This window comes from Vulpes vulpes, chromosome 12 (genome assembly GCF_048418805.1).
Source record: "Vulpes vulpes isolate BD-2025 chromosome 12, VulVul3, whole genome shotgun sequence".
Lineage (NCBI taxonomy): Eukaryota > Metazoa > Chordata > Mammalia > Carnivora > Canidae > Vulpes > Vulpes vulpes.
Genome location: NC_132791.1, coordinates 24,341,900 through 24,363,177, shown reverse-complemented (window position 1 = coordinate 24,363,177; position 21,278 = coordinate 24,341,900). Strand labels below are relative to the sequence as shown.

The window sequence follows — 21,278 nt, the reverse complement described above, 5'->3', positions numbered from 1 at the left end:
AAGCCTTTTCATACCTGTGTAGTAGACGCTGGAAGATAGCCACTCCAAGCTCCCTTCATTTAATACATTCTCGACTAACAGGGGCAGGGAGCTCTTGATGGCCATGCTCAAACCACAGGGCCTGGCCTGCTAGCCATCACCGTTTGAGCTAAGTAGATATCTGACTGAGACTATACTAAGCATTTTTCCTCTCCCAGAAACCGGGAATTTGGAACCATGAATGGATACCTCTGGCACCATGCCCCAAGAACAATGGCAGCCTAGAGGAGAAATCTAAGGAGCTGATCTATTCTTTTTTTTTTTTTTTTTTTTGAGCTGATCTATTCTACCCTTCCCCCACATGTGGCATAACAGCTCCTTCGACTCAATGAGGCACTTCAGTGTCTGATCCACAGTTAGAATTAGGCAGGCATAGCCTGCACTGTATGTCACTCCTCTCATCCTGGCCTCACCTCTATGATTCTGGTAGAGGGGAAAGGAGTGTACATTTTTACAGTTGTTAATTCCCTACCAGGGCCCTTTGAAACATCAGACCAGCAGAATGGTATAAGGAAAGTACGAATTTTCTCTTTCCTCTCCTGGGAGTCTAGAAAACTCTAAGCTTCTTTGGGTGAAATGGTATAACACCTTGAGTAACCTCGATAAGAAAGGCGGGCCCTGGCAAGTCTGCCAACCCCCACCACTAACTGGAAGTGTTCATTCCTGTCTAGAGGGTGGGAAGACAATCAGCCCTCATTCCTGCCCCTTCTCAATGGGCACATGCATCTGTGAGTCTGCTTCCTTCCCTCAGGTAAGTATTTATCAAGCACCACTACAGTCCAGTCAAGCCAATTACAGACACATGCATTTTTATCCCAGGAATGACAGCTTCTTGGCTTCTTACCTATATGACTTCGAGTAAATCACACCTCTAAGTCTCCATTTCCTCATCTGGTTATTTGGATGACAACAGATATGTTTTATTAGATCAGACAATGCATGAAAAGGCCTTTGCACATTGCCTGGCAACAAATATCAGCTACTATCATTATTATAGGATTAGGTCTTCCCATCCATCTTGAATAGTCAAATCTTTCAAATTGTCTCCCAGAAATCCAACATGGAGACTTTCCCTTCTCTGGTGTTTGTGTGTGTCTTTCCCAATCAGCTCCAAAAGCCCTCCCAAATCCTGCTTCTCTGACGGTGGGTGGTGGGGGGTTCTAAAAAGGATTAGGGTTCAAGTGAGTTAGCCTGTGCCTCACCTTTTTTTTTTTTTTTTTTTTGGTGGGCAGCAAAGCAAAGTTTGTTGAGCAATACAAAGCTCCCAAACAGGGAGGAGACCCAAGAGGCTCACAAAATTAGAATCTCTATAGCAGCAGAAGAAAGTCAGAGAGACCTTTAGAGGTATGATATGGTTGGGAAGTCACACATGAAGAAGAACTGGGCACTAACAGCAGAAGTCCCTCTGAAAGGCTGAGCGTTTTAGTGCAGGTTTCATCTTATGTTGGTAGGCAAGAGTTACATATATCCCCTCCTTTAAGGACAACTGGCTCCTATTAACAGAAGGGAAGGATAGGAAGAAAGAAGGAAGGAGGACAAATATAATATGGCATTCCCACAGGTGGGACAGAGAAACTGTCTCACCGGTCAAAGCTCATAGAAAAACCTGTAAACCTTTTATGACTGGGCCTGTACCTAAAAATGGGTGTATCACTCAGTCAAGCAAAGCCAACAATGCCAATCTGGAGAGGACTGAAACCTAGGTATGGCCAGGCATGCTGGCCTGGAGTAGTAAGGAGATTGGCACAGGTGTGAAGTCAAGCTCCTCAGGAAGAAGAAAGGGGGAAAAGGCTGCCCTCAGTCACCTCACACAACAAATCTAGGGCCCTTCTGGCAGATCTGAATGACAGGAACAAATGTCATAAGAAGCATCAGATAGCTCTGTAAGACTGTTACAACCTTTCTCTAGAGCCCTCATATAGACTAAGGAGAAAAGTAGTATATCCATTGAAAACAGAACCCTCATACACTGCCAGTGGGAATGTGAAATGATGCAGCCATCTTAGAAAACAGTCTGGGAGCTCCTTAGATGGATAATCAAAGACTTAGCATATGATCCAGTGATTCCACTCCTGGATCTATATCCAAGAGAAAGGAAATCTTATGTCCCACAAAAACCTTTCTACAACATTCATAACAGCATTATTCAAAATAGATAAAAAGTAGAAACAATCCAAATGTCTGTCAACTAATGAATGGATAAATAAAATGTGGTATATCCCTAAAATGCAATAGTATTCAACAATAAAAAAGAATGAAGTACTAATACATGCTATCACATGGATGAACCTTGAAAACATCATGTTAGGTTAAAGAAGTCAGTCACAAAGGACAACAGATTGTATCATTTCATTTATATGAAACCTCCAGAATACGCAAATCCATAGAGAGAGAAAGTAGATTAGTGGCTGCCCAAAGCCAGGAGGAATGAAGCGATTTAGTAGCTATGAAATACAGGGTTTATTTTGGGTGCAATGAAAACGTTCTAAAATTGATTACGGTGATGGCTGCACAACTCCTGAATACACCAAAAGCCACTGGATTATGTACTTTAAGTAGGTGAATTGTATGGTATATAATTATATCTCAATAAGATGATTATCAGAAAGAAAAAAAAGTTAAGAAAGAAGAGAAAAGCCAGCTCCAGACACAGAAGAGGACCGAGGGTCATATTTCTCCCTCTATCTCATATACTTATTCTGGTCATTTATTGGATGTCTACTTCATGCTTAGCATATAGGGATACAGAAAAGAAAAACACATAGGCTCTACTTTTGAGTAGTTCTGAGTTATAAATGGGGAATTGTAATGGGGTGACGTGGAGTGTAAAAACACTGATCAAATCCTGGGGGACTAGAGAGGCATGAGAAAAGTGTTCCTAGAAGAGAAAGCAGCATTTCTAATGGCTGGGGGGGGGGGGGGGGGGGGGGGGTGGGGAATTCAAGGAGCTATGAGAAATACAAATGGGGAAGCCAGAATAAGACATGAGGGTGAATGTGGACTCAATCATGCCAGGGACAGGGAGCCTGGAAACTCTACTAAAGTACTCAGGCTTTGTCCTTTATTTAAGCCATAGGGAGCCCTTGAAGATTATAAACAAAGATTGTTCTATGTGTCAAGGAGGGACTTGTGCCCCACCTCACAACTGAAGGCAGGGAGATCCAGTTGGAAGCTGTTGCATGAGTCATAGGAGATACATCAGAGATGGGCAGTAATGGCGGGCAGGTAGAGAATGCTTTCCTCCAAGGGCTAATGCAAGGGCTCCACTTTTCCATTTCATGCCTCACCTGCTCCCTGGGCATGTGCACTGTACACACAAGCAGCCTTCATGGGGCTTTTTTTTTTTTTTTAAGATTTTATTTATTCATTAATGAGAAACATAGAGAGACGCAGAGACACAGGCAGAGGGAGAAGCAGGCTCCATGCAGGAAGCCCGATGTGGAACTTGATCCCGGGTCTCCAGGATCATGCCCTGGGCTGAAGGCAGTGCTAAACCACTGAGCTACCTGGGCTGCCCCATGGGGCTTTTAGAAAAGGTACCAAAGTCTAGTCTAATCCCCAGGCAAGGGACGCCTGGGTGGCTCAACAGTTGAGCATCTGCCTTTCTGTTCAGGGCATAATCCTGGGATCCCGGATTGAGTCCCACATCGGGCTCCTTGTGGGGAGCCTGCTTCTCCCTCTACTTATGTCTCTGTCTCTGTCTCTCTCTGACTCTCATGAATAAATAAATAAAATCTTAAAAAAAAAAAATCCCCAGTTAGGCAAATCTTAACTGTCGTTAAGGCGAAAGTAGACTTCTCCTCGTAATAGCAAGACACATAACCAGCTGCCAAAGACCATGGCCTCCCTTGACCAAGTTCTAACAGTATCTAAAGGATTGGTTAAACCACCCTGCCTTCCCTGGATGTTAGGCCCATGTGTATATATACAAGACACTTCTCCCTACCATGACAACTTAGGGACTGACCACATCTGACTCCTCCCCTCCTCCAAAAGTCACAGCAACAATGAGGTTGGAAACAGCAAGCCGAAGCCAAGACTCAATGAATCAGAATTTCTATGTGATGGGAGAGACAATTTTGCTCCCATAGATATACCCTGGCCCATCACAAAGCCACACACACACCCTTCTCAATACCCACAGTAACCCACAGGCTTTCAAGCCCACAGATCTGGAAACAGGTCTACAGTCAGTGGAAATGTTTGCCCAAACTCCCCTTGCATGTTTTTCTGTGCCCAATCAGTCACCAAGAGAAAAAGCCTAGGCTGAGTGGGTGGCAGGAAAGCAGAGAAAACTCTGGCTGGGCACTCCTATGGCAGGACTGACCCACAGCTCTACGTGTGGATGCTGGGGTAGTAGACAGACTGGCTGGGAGGTGATCCCTGGAGAATTGCTGGGATTATACAAATGCTGAGTTTGTGGAAGGCTAATATCCACTCACCCATGATTTCACAGCAGTTGGGCCTCGACTCTTAACCATAATAATATGGTAGCCTCGAGCTTGGAAAGGGCTCTCAACAAAACCTGGATCTGATATTTTAGCTCTTCACCCAGAGAGCTGAGGGGTTGGTGGCCCTGTTTGCCAAAGTAACTGGTAAGTGAGCAGATCCTTAACCCCAGCTGGATAGAACATAGGTCAGAAGCCCTAAGTTGCCTTCAGAGAGAAGTGAGCAAATAGAACAGTCCAGCAGGAATTCTAGGTGAGGTGAGCACAGAGAATAGAGTTTTTCAACCCTAGCTCCACAGGAGCCATAGCAGTATGTGCTTCTCTTTCCTTGGACCTGAGGCCCTAAGGCCCTGAGGCCCTGAGATCTGACTTTCTTTAGGAAAACATTTTAGAAAATAAAGTCTTCTCTTTCAAATAGGAATTTGACCACTTATATGAAGGACCATAAACATGTTTAAACTGCTTCTGCACCTCTAAGTCTGGGTTGTAAAATCTAGCCTGGGGAAACAATTCTAAATGTGGAAGAAGCAAGCACTGAATAAGCTTCCAAGTCAGAGATGTTCATTACGGTATTATCAACACCAGTGAGAAAATGGGAATCACCTACATGCCTTCTTTTTAAATTTTTTAAATTTATTATTAGTATTCTTTTTTTTTTTTTACCCAAATGCCTTCTAGTAGAGGAATGGCTAAGTTCATTACAGTGAAGCCACATGCTTAACTAGTAGGAGAGTGTGGACAGTGGGGATTATGAAGGCTATGAGAGAACATGGGAAGATGCTGATGACACAGAATTGAAGAAAAACACAAGACACAAAAGGATATACATATACAGTATGAGCTCAATTGTGGCTTAATTTTAAGGCATTGTATCTCAGACCTCTGCACAACAGGCTGGCTTCCAGAGACCTCAGTATTTCCAAGTGAGCCCACAAAGACTATGACCTTGCCTGGAGACCCCAGGGCCCAGGCTCGGGTTTGATTTGGGGCGTGTGGACATTACCAGGGTGGCAGCAGTGGTGGCAGCGGCGGCAGCAGTCACAGCAGGAGTTAGGCCGGCACTCCTCTCTCTCTCTCTCTCTCTCTCTCTCTCTCTAGGAGGTGGAGGGCACAGAAGAGGAGGTAGGTGGAGAGTAAGAAGCAGATCACAGAGAGGAGCTCCTCCTTCAGCTTGCTTTGCTACAAACAGGATTAACAAGTAAAAGCAAAAGGCCCCCACTAGAAGGGAAAAAAAAAAAGAAAAAGAAAAGAGACAAGGATGGATGCAAGGGAGTGAGGTAAGGAAAAGAGGCAATGTCAAGGCTGTGAAGAAAAGGGGGGCGCCCATTCTGACCCTCCTATTCCAGGGCAAAGGCAAATTCCGAAGAAGCTGTCACTCCCCTTTATGACATCACAGGTGAGCAGAGAAAACAACAACTTCCAAAAACCATGTCCAGGGAGGCGATTGGCAAGCTCTGGGTCCCTGTAAGTGCTCTGCCACATTCCCCAGGAGAGTGGACCAAGCCACCGAGGAGGAGTGGAGAAAACACACAGCAAAGGCAACAACCAGTCACTGGGACAGCACACAAATTCTGGTGGGACACAGACACTCCTAGCCTTCCCACAATGCTCCTGGGCCCCCAGATCCAGAAGAATCCAAGCACTCAAGGAAGGGGCTGCTGCAGGACGGGACTGGCTCTACCACTCCCGAGCCCCATTCCTGCACACATCAGTCTGCAGCTTCAGGGGTGAAGCTGGGTGCCAACAGCTTCAGGAGAAAATGAAAGGCAGGGATTGGGGGGTGAGGAGAAGGATGGTGGACAAAATCAAGACAGAAATCAAACTAGTGGGGGCCATAGGCCCAGGCAATTGTCCTCTTCCATAACAGGATGGACCCATGTGACTAATTCACTCTAATTCATCCTAGCTTCATGTAGGAAAAAATTCCGAAGTCAAAGACTCCTCAGGCAGGTCCCCGTCTACTGCACACCCCGGCTTTCAGACCAGGATTTACCTGTCAGCCTGACAACTGGGCAAGCCTCCCAGGGGGTTTTGAGGCTATTACTCCAAAGCTGCTACTCACCTCTCATGACCCACTGAGATTCAAAGTGGTGTTGCCAATGGATATGGAGCTGTTTCCCAGTGAGGGGAATGAGTGTGTTCAGGACTAAATGTAGCAAGCCAAGGCACTCCTTAGTCCTCAGGTGATCTCTGTCCAAATCCCAGCTCTGCCATCCAGCCATCATGGGGGCCCTGAGCAAGCTGCTTACCTTCATGAGCTTTCTCTCAGCAGGAACAAAGAGGGTACTCACGAGGGGCGGGGGGGCGGCTGGTAGGGTCAAAATTTGAAATGAGGCCATGAAAGGACCAAAGGACCATAAAGTTTTATGACCATCAATAACCACAGGGCTAAGGTAGATTCTCTGCATTTTTCCTGAAGAGCAAGGTCACCCTGAGGGAAATGTCCCAGGCAGCCTGCTCCCATGAGTGAGGAGGAGGAAGCTTTGGGGAGAGGCCCCAGGGAAGGGTTGTGCAGGTGGGTTCCCAAGGGTCACAACCTGACCTGGGAAAGGAGGCTTTATTTCCAAGAGGAACAGATCTCACCAGAGAACGAGGAGCAAGGGGTCCTAGGAATGGGTGCTCTGTAAATGGGCAAGGATGATAGGGATCAGCTTCTAGCTCCAAACCCTGACTAAGCACTGGACTGTGCATGGAGCTGTCAGAGAGACAGAGGGTAGCAGACCTGAGGAGCCTTTGGTCTAGAGGCCACAGGCCAGGGAGGGAATGTACATACAGAATCAGCCCTCACCCTTCACCAGAAAGCACTGACTGGCCTGGGAACAGCAGAGAAGGAGAAGTGGGCTCTACTCCAAGGCTTCACAGAGCTAAGGTGGGGCAAGGGGATGGGGGCCTAGGGGCAGGGGTTCAATGGTGGCTAGAAAGAAAGCAACTAGGGGAAGGAAGGACAGGCACATGGGGAAGAGGGGGCAGCATAAGCAAAGGCACAAGAAGGGAACACAGAGTGTGTCTCAGTGTAGATGGAGAGTCCGTTGTGGCTGTGGTGTCAAGTGTGGCCAAAGAAGGACTGACAAGGAAGTGACTAGAGGGAGGTCATGGGAGGACTGCAGGTCTTAAATGCCAAGCTTGGGGCTTTGGACCCTTTACAACCTTGGCTGTGGGCAGTGGGGACATCTGAAGGGCTTAAGGAGTAACATGGTCAGAAATAGGAAAATCTGGGACAGCTGGGTGAGACCAGAAGCACCAGAGGATAGACAAACAAAATTGGAGAGACCGTTCCTGGGCCCTGACTCAGGACAAAGGGCTGCACAGTTATTACCAACCCACCTGACTGGCTGGGCCTGCATTCCTCATCTGTCTGGTAATTTTTGTGCTCGTTAACCTCACAAATATCCTCTATTTCTTTTGTATGGCTTTTACTACCAGGTAGTAACCTGCCTTTCTTTCCCCCTAGGTGGTTTTACAGTTTCCTTTCCTGAGTATCAAGAATTACAATGCCCCTCCCTCATCTGCTATGGCATATCTTGATATCCACCTCTGCACTGAGGTCCCGGCGTTAGACTGTGGGACATCTGTGCCACAGAGCACCATCCTCAGCTCCAAGAGGGCGGACATGCCAGAGCTCTGATGTGAGGCTGGAGCACCGGTGGAAGGAGGAGTGGTGGAGACCTGAGCATGAACAGTAATCTCCGCTGGTAAAGCCTTCCCCACTCCCCTCCACCTCACTTACTGTGAGCTGCAAGTTTGTTGGGGTTTTTTGTTTTGTTTTGTTTTGTTTTTGTTTTTTGCAAGTTGTTATGGTAATTGGAGGGACCTAAACCAAAAGTGAGTGGTTAACAGCTAGATATGGAGACAGGCAGGAGCCACAAAAGCCCATGAAAGCTCACCCCTGTGTGCGGAGCTTGAGACACAATCCTACTCAGAAGAAGCTGTTAGGCTTGCCATGGTCACTAAGTCCCCTGAGATTCCGTTTCCTGTCATCATCCACCATCCTCTGACCCCACAGAAGCCATACAAATGGGAGGGAAGGTCCTGGGGCCGGTACTGAGAAGGAGTGGAGCAGGAGGCAGGGGGAGCAGTCAAGAGCTCATCACAACAGCACTGGGCAGGGGAAATAGGCAGGGAGAAAGGAGGGGTGAGAAGGAACACAAATCATACCATGAACAGTAAATGTTTACTGAGGGTTCACCAGGTGCTTTACAGCTCTCATGTGTAAATACCAAAACCTCCCACTCCCACCAATAAGGAAACAGAGGTCTGAAGAATTCAAGCCTAGGATCACAGAGCCTGGGAAATGGCAGAGCTGGAGCCTGAAGCTCACTGCCAGCCCTTATACCCAGCTTGGAAAAAGACTTTGAAGAAGGGACCAAATGACCTAGAGAGTGGAGTTAGTGCTGATGCAGTGAGAGGGCACTAGGTAACAGGGGCTGGGCTTTGAGCTACAGCCCTCCTGTTACTTACGGGACTTCCTCCCGGTCACTTCTCCTCTCTGAGCCTTGTTTCCTCCTCTGCCTTGGGGGTCCAGGCAGATCCCAGCAAAGACTGAAGTGGGAAATGAGGGTTAGGGATGGGGACTCTACTTTAAGTAGAATAGCGCCATTGTATCCTTATATGATGGGGGATTACATAACATTTTAATGAGGCAGGAAGTTCCCATTCTCAAAAACCTGTTAGAACCCTTGGAATAGATGTCCCCGAGGCCCTCCTACTGTAAGCATTCTTTCTCTCTCTCATCTTTAATGCGGCAGGCAGTGAATGAAGGGCCTAGGCCACTGCAGGGTGTCTGAGGCAGAGAGATGATGGGAGGCTTGACTGCTGCCTATTTACACAAAGGTCAAAGCCAGATGCGACCAACTCTCTTTCTTCCTCTTTTTTATATAACAAAAAAGAACAGAGGAAATTCCTAATTTGTAGGTGGGCCATGTTCCAAATATTTCTTCTTCTGCCTCTTTCAAGGATTAGGTTTCCTATCACCACCTTATTATTATGTGCTCTTTATGGATACATACAAATGATATTCTTTACTGGAAAGCTAGAACAAACTTCAAGTTTCTTCGTGATTCAGTTATCTGGAAGTCAGATCACATTTTCCCAAATAATCAGGATGGGGTGGAGCAGAATAAATAAGATTAGCTGGGGAAAAGAGAGATAAGGAGGAAAATATTTTCCTAAGGTGGAAAGTTAACCCTTAGAAAAGAAAGAAAAGATGGAGAAACAAAAAGACATGGAGGGAGGGTGGTGAGATGATGATACTAACAAGACTGGAGGCAAAAAATGTATCAATATGTTTGGAAAGCTAAAAATAAAATATTTCCAGTGTTAAGTTGCAAGTGGGACGAGATGGGGCGAGAAGGGTCTCAGTATCCTAGGGAAGTTAGAGAGGTTGTAGCGGGGAGGTATTCGTTTAGGTCTGCTTTCCCCAAAGTGTCATTCATAGAACATTCATTGCTTGAGACGTTCTTGGAAAACAGATCTCCAGTCAGCCAAGTTCAGAAAACACCGTGTGCTGAGTAGCTCTGGAGGCTGTAATGTACGCCAGCACACTAAATGCTCTGCAGGAATGAAGCCTGCTTCCCGTTGTTCAATCCAGCACTTTTCAAATGCATTTGGCTTCAGAGCTCCTTTTCAGAAAGCACACTTTGGAAGAAGCCCTGTCTTATGCAGGGTCTAGCGTGAGCCAGCACAGTGGTGTCACTGTCCAAGCTGGCTTGTTTAGTCCCCCCAGCTTAGACTGGGGCAGGTAGGGGCATACAGCTAGTATAAAACATTCAGAAATCTGTTGTGTGACACCTGGGAAACAGTTATATATAGTACACCATAGGAATTTAAAATCGTGAGGAATTTAAGATAGTGGCTAAATTTCACCGATCCAGTGTTTGTTCTGACTTTATACTTGAATGGGGAAGTCTCTCATTCCCCTAAAATATAACATATCTCTACATCACCATCCTTCCCTCCAGTCTTCCTTGACCTCAGTCACCTAAATTCAAAAACTCTACATCACTGCTAATTCCTTTACCCTCTTTACTCAAAGGTATATTTTAATCTAATTTATATGCTATCTAGCCCAGAGTTGTTTCCCCTGTGGTCAGACAGATTTGTGGGAAGCCATCAGATGCTCTGCATAATAAGATCTGACAATACAGTGATCACTCATCTACTGGTATAACTGTCAAAGAGAGAAGGAGATATAGCTGGCATGGCTTGTTTTTAGTGATCCTTACTAGCTCCTAGTGATGGTGGCTTCCTCTTCTAGGCAAATCACCGCCACTGCTTTAGTAATGCTCCTGGATCTTGCCATGATCAACATGTGTTCATTGGCATCAAACGTTCCTTGATGACACGGGTTTTCTTAAACAAATAATTGAAGATGCTTGGATTGTATAGGGCATTTACCTATTCTCTCTTACATTGTCAAATATTCTTCCAAGATGATCTACAATTGTCTGGCTGCCTTGCCTGCAGATTTTCTCAGGACCTTGGTCTGTGCCTCACTTGGCCAGGGGACTCAACAGCCTCAAGGGGATTGCCTGCCACCTACTCCCCCACCTTGAACTTCAGTTTCCTTTTAACAGGGCTGTTCTGCTCTTCCCTCCCTGAAGATTCAGCTCCAGCACCTGGCCCTACCACCTCTGCTGCTTTCCTACCCCTATGCTCAACTATATCTCCAGGAACATGCCAAGCTCCTTTCTGCATTAAAGTCCCTGTTCACTGGCTCCAGTTGGGATGCCCAGGTGTCCCTCTAGCCCTTAGGAACATAGTTTATATCCCGGTTCTTTAAGGTTACTCATTGCTCTCTCCTTCCTCTGAGCTTCCAAAGCATATGGCAGCCACCATCCAATCATGTGCTATTTGGGATTTTTAACAGATTATTCCCTGGAAGGGTCCTATTTGCCATTGTGGGGAAGGAAGCCTCAGGACAGATAGAACTGGGACCTTACTTCTTTAGAATCTCTTTGCAGCACTATGTCATGACAGTGCTCAGAAATGGCTGATGGACACACTGCTATTTCCATCTTTCCTCTGGTCCCAGGAAGGGCATACAAAGTCCTTCTAACTCTGATAGAAGCTGTCAACTACCAACCTCAAGCAGATCCACAGTTTATCTTGAAATGAAACGGACAGTGAGTGGGCCTTTTAGAATTGGGCATACTGTATTATCTCTTTGGATGAATTTCAATGAACTTTAGTAAGCAGACAGCATAAATGTGTTATTCCACCTAGCAGGTGATAGTCTATAAAAATATAAATTTAGATATTCAGAATTAACTCAAAACACCAGAGTTACACTCTTAGAAAAATAATGCTTCTCAACAAACTAGAATTCAGCAAAGTTATTTTTTAAAAACTGCATTTTAGGGATCCCTGGGTGGCGCAGCGGTTTGGCGCTTGCCTTTGGCCCAGGGCGCGATCCTGGAGACCCGGGATCGAATCCCACATCAGGCTCCCGGTGCATGGAGCCTGCTTCTCCCTCTGCCTGTGTCTCTGCCTCTCTCTCTTTCTCTCTGTATGACTATCATAAATAAATAAAATTTAAAAAAAAATTAAAAAAAATAAAAATAAAAATAAAAATAAAAACTGCATTTTAGATCAATCTGATTCTCCAGGACATGCTGATAAAGGCTGGCATGTCTTCAAAATTAGTTTCCTTAGCATATAGCTAAGGTCAACATACATGAGTCAGACATGCAGTATCTTTTCTCAGACCCAGCCCAGTGTACATGAAACTCAGTGGCCTACGAATCAGACTTTGCCAGCCATTTTGCTGGGAGCTGGTATTCAGGCCTGATCTAAGGGTGCCATCTCCTGCACATGTCCTAGGAGATACAATCAGACCAGATCATTTCGAAGCTGCCTAAAACTCTGACATTTAAATGGGTGTTTTGTTTTTCCTTTTTAAAGGAAAATACACAGACACCCAAAGACAGGAAATAGTCAGTGCTTTACTTTGGGAGACTAAGGATTGTCATTTTTCTCTCAGTTTTGCTGGAAGGGTACTTAACAGCAAAAAGAAAACAAAATACCCTGGCAATTACCCTTGCCTAATGAGCTAACAGCAACAAGCAAGTTGTATGGTATTTAGCTTATCTGCATCATTTAAGGAGGGTGATGGCGGTGGGGTTATAAAATGCCACGTATCTAGTATCATGTTCTTTCTCTCACCCCTCATTACTCCATTACTCACATATTTGTGTGCATGTATGTGCTCACATGTGTGCAAACACACACACATGCTCCCTCCCTCACTCCATCTTCCCAGACCTCACCTGGTTGATAACATAGATGCCGTAGTCTAACTGCTGACGCTGTAGGATTGGGTGCAAGTAATACAGCCAGTACTTGAGATGTTCCTGCCGGTTACGGAATGGAATAATGATGGCCACCTTGTGGGGAGAGATGCAGTTCTTGGGGGTATAGCGGCCGCCCACCTTCACCTCTGGATTCTGTTTCTCCACAAGCTTCAGGTCCACAGGCATGTTAAACTCGATCACCATAGGGCCGACTAGAGAGGTGGAAGGAAGGAGAAGTTAGCAAGCTACAGGGTTCACCCAGGCCACAGCCTCGGGAGACATATCCTCTGGGAGGCAGTGTGGCTGTGGAAAAGGCACTCATGTCCAGCACTAGCATGATCAACCATCCCAAGAAACCCCTCAGTACCAGGCAAAGCTGGACAGCTGGCCACCCTATGAAGCACTCATCTGCCCAGGACCCACGCCCTGAGATTCTATGTTTCTCAGCTCTAAATGGAAATAGAGTGATTGCTGCTCAGACTTCCTGAAAGGTTGTTGTAAGGATCAGAGAAAATGGATGAGAAAGCACTTTCTCAGAAATCCTGAGGTTGAGACCTAACTTTGCCACCTCCCAGCTCAGCTGTGTGGCCTTACACAAATGACTTCCATCGACTCTCTGAAATTAGCCTAGTTGGAGAAAGGGGAGGGAGAGAGAGAGAGAGAGTGTGTGTGTGTGTGTGTGTGTTGGGGAGGACAGTGTTATGGGAATCAGCCTCAAATTGGAAGGTAGCAAGAAGTGGCATGAATAACCTATGTCTCAGGAAGGCACTTGATGCACTGATTTAAAAAACAAAAACAAAAAACAAAAAAAACTTCAAGGATAGGTACTGAAGGAACTGAGATCCCTGAGCAGACTGAGGGGGAAAAAAAGAGGAGAAACAGCTAAAAAGAACACTGAAAAAGAATGCTGAGTAAATATAGGAGGCAGAGTAACAAAGGGGATGAAGAAAGGAGGAAAAATCAAAGAGGTCCCCTACCCCAAGCTTCTGGCCTGGAAAAATATGGCTCCAGATGAGAGAAATATGTTAATAAGACAGCTCTTGACTTAGAAGAAAAATCAATGAGACATGGATGGTGGATTGTGAGGCAGTGACAGGTTAGGAGTAGAAGGAGAGGCCAATGTTAAGATCCAGATACAGACATGGAAGTCCCTGTTTCCTAAGGTGGAACTAGGAGAGGACTGCACCACTCCACTGGGGAACGCCCCTCATGTGGTATGCAAGGTGAGGACAGGGAAAAGATGGCCTGGGGTTGCAGAGAGAATTGGGGACAGAGCCAATACTCAAACCCAGAACTCCAGTATTCCCTGTGGGCCAGACTTTTTCAAAGTAGGTTGCAGGAAACAATAATTCCAGTAATACGCTCAATGGAAGAACATGTCCCCTGGTCAAATAAGCATACTTAATCTTGCTTCTGAAAAGTATGAGGCACACCAAAGGCTCTGAGAAGTTGTGCAGTCAAGAAACTCCCTTCACTTTATATAACCCACCATTTCCCAAACTTATTTGCCCACCAAATCATTCTACCATGGAACATATTTTGAGAATTGTTACTCTAGTGTAACCAGCTTCACCTGTGAAGCCAACTGGCCACAAAGACAAAGGAAACTACAGAATAGAAGTGAGACTGCTGACCACAGATTGCAAACAAATCCACCTGAAACATGCTGGTGAGACCCACCCAAGGCCAGGCATGCATCACTCCATTGCCCTATTTGTTCATCAAGAATGTGGTGCTCCAAACACCCCGTGTCTGCCACAGATCACTCGCCCTCCTGAAACAAGCCCCAGAGAAGTAAGCTATGACTCTTGTTCCTCCTGCTTCTCAGCAGGTGCAGACTCCCTATTTCCTCCTCCTCAGCATCCCCTGCTACTTCTCACACCTTCCCTTCCTCCAGTGCTGATGCTGATCATAATCATTGGGCCCATTCCCATCCATTTATTTTCTTCTGAGACACAGATCTAATCAGACCATTTTCCTACAAAAACAAAACAAAACAAAACAAAACAAAAAAACACCTGTGATGGTCAAAGGCTATATAGTTTTTGACAAGTAAGGCCAAACCTCTGAGCGCGGCAACAAGGCCCTTTAGTCAGCTCTACCTCCCTCCCCATTCCAATAAACCATGCCTGTGTCCACACTTTTCTCTTTGCCAAAAATGCCCTTCCTTCTTTCCTTTAGCAACAGACTTCTGCATGAAAGGACAGACCGGAATCTTAAAATTAATAAAGCCCCAATCTGGCTTCATCCTTTTGCTCTCTTCATTACCAGAGCTCAGACAGCAGATGCCCTGGCGCAGGGACACAGGGGCCTCTCAGATCAGTCCTTCACACAACTGACCCAGTTCCAGCTTCCTGGGGTGCCCTCAAGTGAGTAGGTACTACGCTCCAGGACTAAGTAAGGGGTCACCTGAACCAGTTTTCCTCAAACCATCATCAGTATCATGTGAGGTAATTCGTAAAAATATGGAATCTCAGGCCACTCCCCTGGGGGATGACTTGGCTGATTTGGGGAAGGACCTAGGTAAATCCCAAGGAACCGGGGTGCTAGGGCAACAGGGAGCTGGACCTCTCATCTTCACAAGCTTTGTGGCTTTCGTGGAGGTAGCCCTTCCCCACAAAGGCCACTAGGCCTGGGCTGCTTCGCCCCGGCAAAGCTTCTGGGAGGCCCTGCAGCACAGTGCACTTGTGAACTGAAAAGAAGAGGCCCTGCAGCACAGTGCACTTGTGAACTGAAAAGAACATGAAAAGAAGATTACTGGGCTCTCCTCACTTCAGAGGGCCCCACAACATCTGCAACACCCCCCCACACACACACACACATACAGCCCCACCCTACCTACTGAAGATGCTGCTAAACATAACTCCATTTTCGGGAACCTAAGAGGCATCTGGACTGTCACCCTACCACACACTTTCTAAAACCAACTCAGAAGACAGGAATTCACATATGGTCTCCCCAACCTCCCTAGAGCAGACATCTGTGGGTTGGAAAGCATCTTGGTTTTGGCCACTTGAGGATTCCTAAAAGGTAGTCCTAAGGTAGTTTCCTTGACAGGAGAAAGGCTGCCTGGGCCCTGATTCAGCTCTACCAGTGACTTGCTGGATAATCTTTAGGCAAGTACTACCCATTCTCAGGATACCAGTTTCCCATCTGTAGATTGCAGGGATTGGAACCCAACCAGCACCAAAAGAACTTTTATTCAACACTCCTACACACACACACACACACACACACACACACACACACACACACACACCCCTGACTAATGCATCGCCACCACCTTCACCACCTGTAGTCAAACCTGGCACCGCTCCAGGGTTTCCTTGGCAACTGACACCACTGTCCACCAGACTCTGGGAGCTGATAACCTAGATGATCCATCTTCTATTCCCTCTCCCCTTCCCCAAACCCAGCACACTCACTCACTCACATACACAGGAGGCGTCAACAGCATGTGACAATCCATGGGAGCCTACTCAAGTGCCAAACCAGACTCTTTTTTGAAGTGTTTAATGCCAACTTTTCCTATGGTATGTCAAAGTCACTTCCAATTTGTTTTAATCAGCACTTTCTGGACACCTTTTGTGTGCCAGATTGTGTGCCCAGCGGGGGAGGCGGGTGATGGGAGAGTCAAGACCCATCCTCACTTCAAGAAGCTCCCTGCTGACCTAAATGAAAACTACCCTGGTTCAAAGCTGTCTAAGGGACTTCCAATGGCTTCATGCAGAGCTTTATTACTGAACAGCCTCTTCTCACTCTCCAGCTCCTCTCTGGGCACTTCTCACAACACCCATCGTGTCTGCAACACATCCAGAGCACCCTGATCCCCAATCCTGCTATCTGTAGCAATTCTTTCCCCACCTGCTTTCTCTGAAGCCTCCACAGCCCTAAGGGCCCCGTGTCTCATTCCTGAGATTGGTCAACAGCGGCTGCAGACCTGGAGCCAAATGCCTCCTGGGTCCAGTGCCAGTCAGGAGACCTCCCTGAGTGCCCTGCACACCCCCTGCCATGCTGCAAGGGCAGTCTTCCACGGCATGCCTGGCTCTGTCCCAGTGAGAAAATCCAGAGTTCAGACTCCAGGAGGGCAGTGACCAGCTATGCTCAGAGCCACAACGAGCCGCTATCAGAGCTCAGAGCCACTGCCAGGGGCCTCAGAGAGGGGCGAGGGGAGGAAGCAGAGGGCTGAGGGCTTCATGACAGTCCTCATGCTGAGCCAAGGCTCCCTTGCTGTGCAGCGCATGGTGTGTGCTACCACAGGCCCTAGGCCCTGCTGGGCTGGCTTGTGTGTTTTCTTGGCTCTGGGAGCTGGAAGCAGGGTTACGTAAGCAGCTGAGCAGATGTGAGCCTGTCCTCGGCTCCCCCGGCTAAAGCCCCGCCACGTGGGCCTCTCGGCTGGGAGTCCAGGTCACGGCCTTGCGTGTAAGGCGCTCAATAACTTCAATGTGTGAGCTCAACTCAGACAAATTCCACTGCTCCCTTGCCCGGCACGGCAAACCCAAACACACGCGTGCCCCTCCATCAAAGCCCTGCTAATCTAGAGCCAACCCAGCACGGATTCCCTGTCTCACTTTCACGCTGGCTGAGCCACTAGTTCATTCCTCTATCCTCAGCAAAACAGCCTTGAACATCTAGTCACCACTTCCCAGCTGACTGGCCAGTGGCTCAGGATACAATCTTTGACGTGATGCTAGGTCATGACAATGTTCACCAGCCTGCCACAAATGGTAAAAGTAAAGACAATGTGTTCTTCATAAAGCTAAATGTAATCAGTGGGAATGCCCTTGCTTCCTGTCAGGTGCTTCTGGCTCTTTAAATGTTAAAATGTCCTTTTATGAAATCATGGTGGATTATTAAACTAAATCGATTTATTTTAATTTTTTAAAAATCCATGCTCAACAGCCCAGGATCAAGGTTCCTAAGTTTCTTTTGAAACTTTCCTGGGGGGGATCCCTGGGTGGCTCAGCGGTTTAGCGCCTGCCTTCTGCCCAGGGCGTGATCCTGGAGACCCGGGATCGAGTCCCACATCGGGTTCCCAGCATGGGGCCTGCTTCTCCCTCTGCCTGTGTCTCTGCCTCTCTCTCTCTCTCTCTGTGTCTCTCATAAATGAATAAATAAAATAAATAAATAAAAATCTTTAAAAAAAAAAAAAAAAAAGAAACTTTCCTGGGTAATGAAATTCAAATATTTAGAAACTGTGAGACCAGGCAGTGCCCAAAGTTCTGCAGCTCTCAAGTTGGGATACTGGCATGTCTTCCTCGGAGAGGCCTCAGCCCTGACAGCATGACATAGTGCCTCTTCAAACCATCTCCCCGTCAACAACAGTGCTGTTCACAGGATCATGTGGGTAGGCTGTTTTTCTCTGTACCGATCTTCTGAAGGTCAGATAACACACTGGAAACTGGGTCCTACCAAATCCCCAGGCTTGGGGTAACAGCTGTCTACAGTGGTCTCATGAACTCCTGGGCCTCCCTATGGCTCCTCAGACTAGAAATTAAAAGCACCATCCTCTGCACAAGGCCAGGCTGGCGCCAGGCATACAGAGCTCTTTGCTCTCAGACGGGAGGGAGACCAGCAAACTGGTGAGGATGACAGTGGTGAGAACAACTGAAATGGCACAGAGGAAAGAGTATCTGGTATACCAGGGAAGAGAGTCTAAGAAAGCTTTGCACAGAATCATCTCCTCTCAGAGAAGACTCATCATGCAAAAGTTGTGCCCACTTGGTTGTTATGGACACAGAGTATGCCGACAAATCTTACCTGAGTGGACAGCATACAGCTCTTCTCCCTGCTTACCTGCTGCTGATACAAACAGCCAAGAGACTTTCAATACACTTCAAGGAAATGTGGCAACAGAGAGCCACCAGAAGAGATTTCTCAAGTCCCATGGTAACCATTACTCATTTAATTTTAAAATCTAGCTCACAAAGGCTTCAAAAGTACTGGAAATGATTTATTTCATGGTGTTTTTTTTTCTTTATACCTTTGGTCTATCTTTAAAATTAAATAATAAAAAAAATAAATAAATAAAATTAAATAATAAATATTTCAAAATATAACCCAAGGACAGGAAGTGTGACACCCCCTCCTTCATCCCCTCCCCAAAAACCAAGTATCTTCCAAAATAAAGATTTCAGGGGATCCCTGGGTGGCTCAGTGGTTTAGCGCCTGCCTTCTGCCCAGGGCATGATCCTGGAGTCCAGGGATCGAGTCCCGCATCGGGCTCCCTGCATGGAGCCTGTTTCTCCCTCTGCCTGTGTCTCTGCCTCTCTCTCTCTCTCTGTGTGTGTGTGTGTGTGTGTGTCTGTGTGTGTGTCTTTCATGAATAAATAAAAAAATCTTTAAAAGAAATAAAAAATAGAAAAATAAAGATTTTAAAACATACAACTCAGTGACCAGAAAAGAGGAATAATTTAGTACTCATGCTGACTTGATTATGTCTCCAGCATACCATACACTCAATACAATTTCAACACCCACTGCTCTTTCTGCCAACTCACCATCCAAGCCACCATTAGACCCCAGAGACGGAAACGCTTTCTCAGCAGGAAGCAGAACACATTTGTGGTCTCAGAACCCTGCACTTGGGGGTACAGAAAAAAAACAAAAGTATTGCTCAAAGAATAAAGGAGCCTGCCTGAGGAGGTTTGCAGAGCAGAGCCCAGGTGGGCCAAGAGGAAGCTGGACTAATCAAGAACAGTGGCATCCATTTGATACTCCTCTATCTGTGCTTAGAAGTGGTCCTCCCATGTCCCTGAACTGTCACACTTTGTAGGTCTGCCAAAATATCACCTGAAAGTGACGTGGCCATCAACGAACCATCCACATCAGTGAAACTGCCCTTTCTTTGCACTCTGCTCTCTTCCCTCATTAAATTCCTACCCAATCTTCAAACAAAGACCAAGTACTTTTTTTTTAAGTTAATGTTTAAAGTTATTATTATTATTATTATTATTATTATTATTATTATTATTTTAGTAATCTCTACACCCAGTGTGACAACCCCGAGATTAACAATTGTGTGATCTTCCAGCTGAGTCACCCAGGCACCCCGAGGTCAAGTACTCTTACTTGCAATTGTACTGGCTTTCAAAATGCTGGTGAGGTTTCCTTCTATTGCAGAGGTTCAAACTGTGGAGTGCAAGAGGAATCATTTGGGAAAGTACATAAAACTGCAGATTCCCGGATCCTACTCCTCAGAGCTCACGATTTGGTAAGTCTGGGACTGGGGACCAGGACTCTGCCATTTTAACAAGCACTTTAGATAACTTTAATGCAGGTCCTTGGACCTATACTTTTTGAGAAACGGTGGTTTTACAGGCTGACTCATTAACCACCACCACCCTCCCACCCCCACAAAGCTCTTTAAGAGTAGGTACCAAGAGGGATGCCTGGGGGGCTCAGTTGGTTGGATGTCTGACTCCTGATTTCAGCTCAGGTCATGATCTCAGGGTTGTGAGATCACCCTGAGTTGGGCTCTGAAGAGCTGGGCACGGAGCCTGCTTGGGATTCTCCCTCTGCCTCTGCCCAACATCCACACCCCCACCTGAGTACATATGTGCCCTGTGTCTCACACTATCTCTAAAAAATAAAAAATAAAAATAAATAAATTTATTTTTAGGTTAAAAAAAAGAGTAGGTACCAAGAAAAACAATCTATACTCAGGAACTACCATATATTTCTGCTCTCTGACAATACTTATCATATAACAGAACATGTTTTACTTTTGGCTTTTGCAAAGGGACAGATGTAATAATTATGTTGGGCCAGAAGGTGTGAATATCTACATTTTAACTCTTCCCCAGGCTTTATCTTTGTAAGTCACATTTTCTCTTCTTTTGATTTTATTTATATCTGTCCTTTTTACAGTATGTACCCTTATAAGCTATGCCAAAAACCCTTGTGAAAGAGGTAAGGGAACAATTCAAAGTTCAAGCCAAATGTCATCCCCTCTTCCAAGTTTTCCCCTTGGACCAGTCAGTCTCCACTCTACCTGCCCACAACACCCTTTAACACCAACATTACAAACTTTATAAGCCTACAGTGGAGTCCTGTGGGGTTAGGGCGCCAGTCTATCTACCCACTCCCTTCATTAGACCCTCCTTTCCTTGAGGGCAAGGGTTGTGTCCCATTCTTCTCTGTACTTGGGACAGTTTCTGGTGGAGTAGGAGTCACAAATGTATGTTGACCCACACAGCACTTGTTCAACTATGAGTCCAAAGAAGCAGAACTAACAGGGCTGGGAACCATCTGGCTTTTGATGTTCGAGAATCTAGATTGTGGTCCTAATTGTGCATCTATGACCAAGGCAACCACACCCCCAAACACTCGCTTTCCTGGGCTCTAAATATGCCTTTTTGTGTCCAGCTATAGCAACTGATTCATGATCTAGAGGCACAGCCCTCACCTTCAATTTTTTTTTTTTCCTCACCTTCAATTTTAAAATGAGTTTCCTCCAGGTTCTAGGCCTATAATTTCAGACTTTGTGGCAGTGGACAGCCTA

General features: G+C 46.2%; 1 protein-coding gene across 1 annotated transcript in view; it reads right to left on the bottom strand.

The window, feature by feature from the left end:
- The window catches only part of B4GALT1 (beta-1,4-galactosyltransferase 1), a 53,452-nt gene that overhangs the window by 10,806 nt on the left and 21,368 nt on the right, over positions 1 to 21,278 (bottom strand). Inside the window, exon 2 of the mRNA XM_026008974.2 lies at positions 12,752 to 12,987. Coding sequence (XP_025864759.1) covers positions 12,752 to 12,987 — 236 coding nt within the window. The remainder of the gene's footprint in view (positions 1 to 12,751; positions 12,988 to 21,278) is intronic.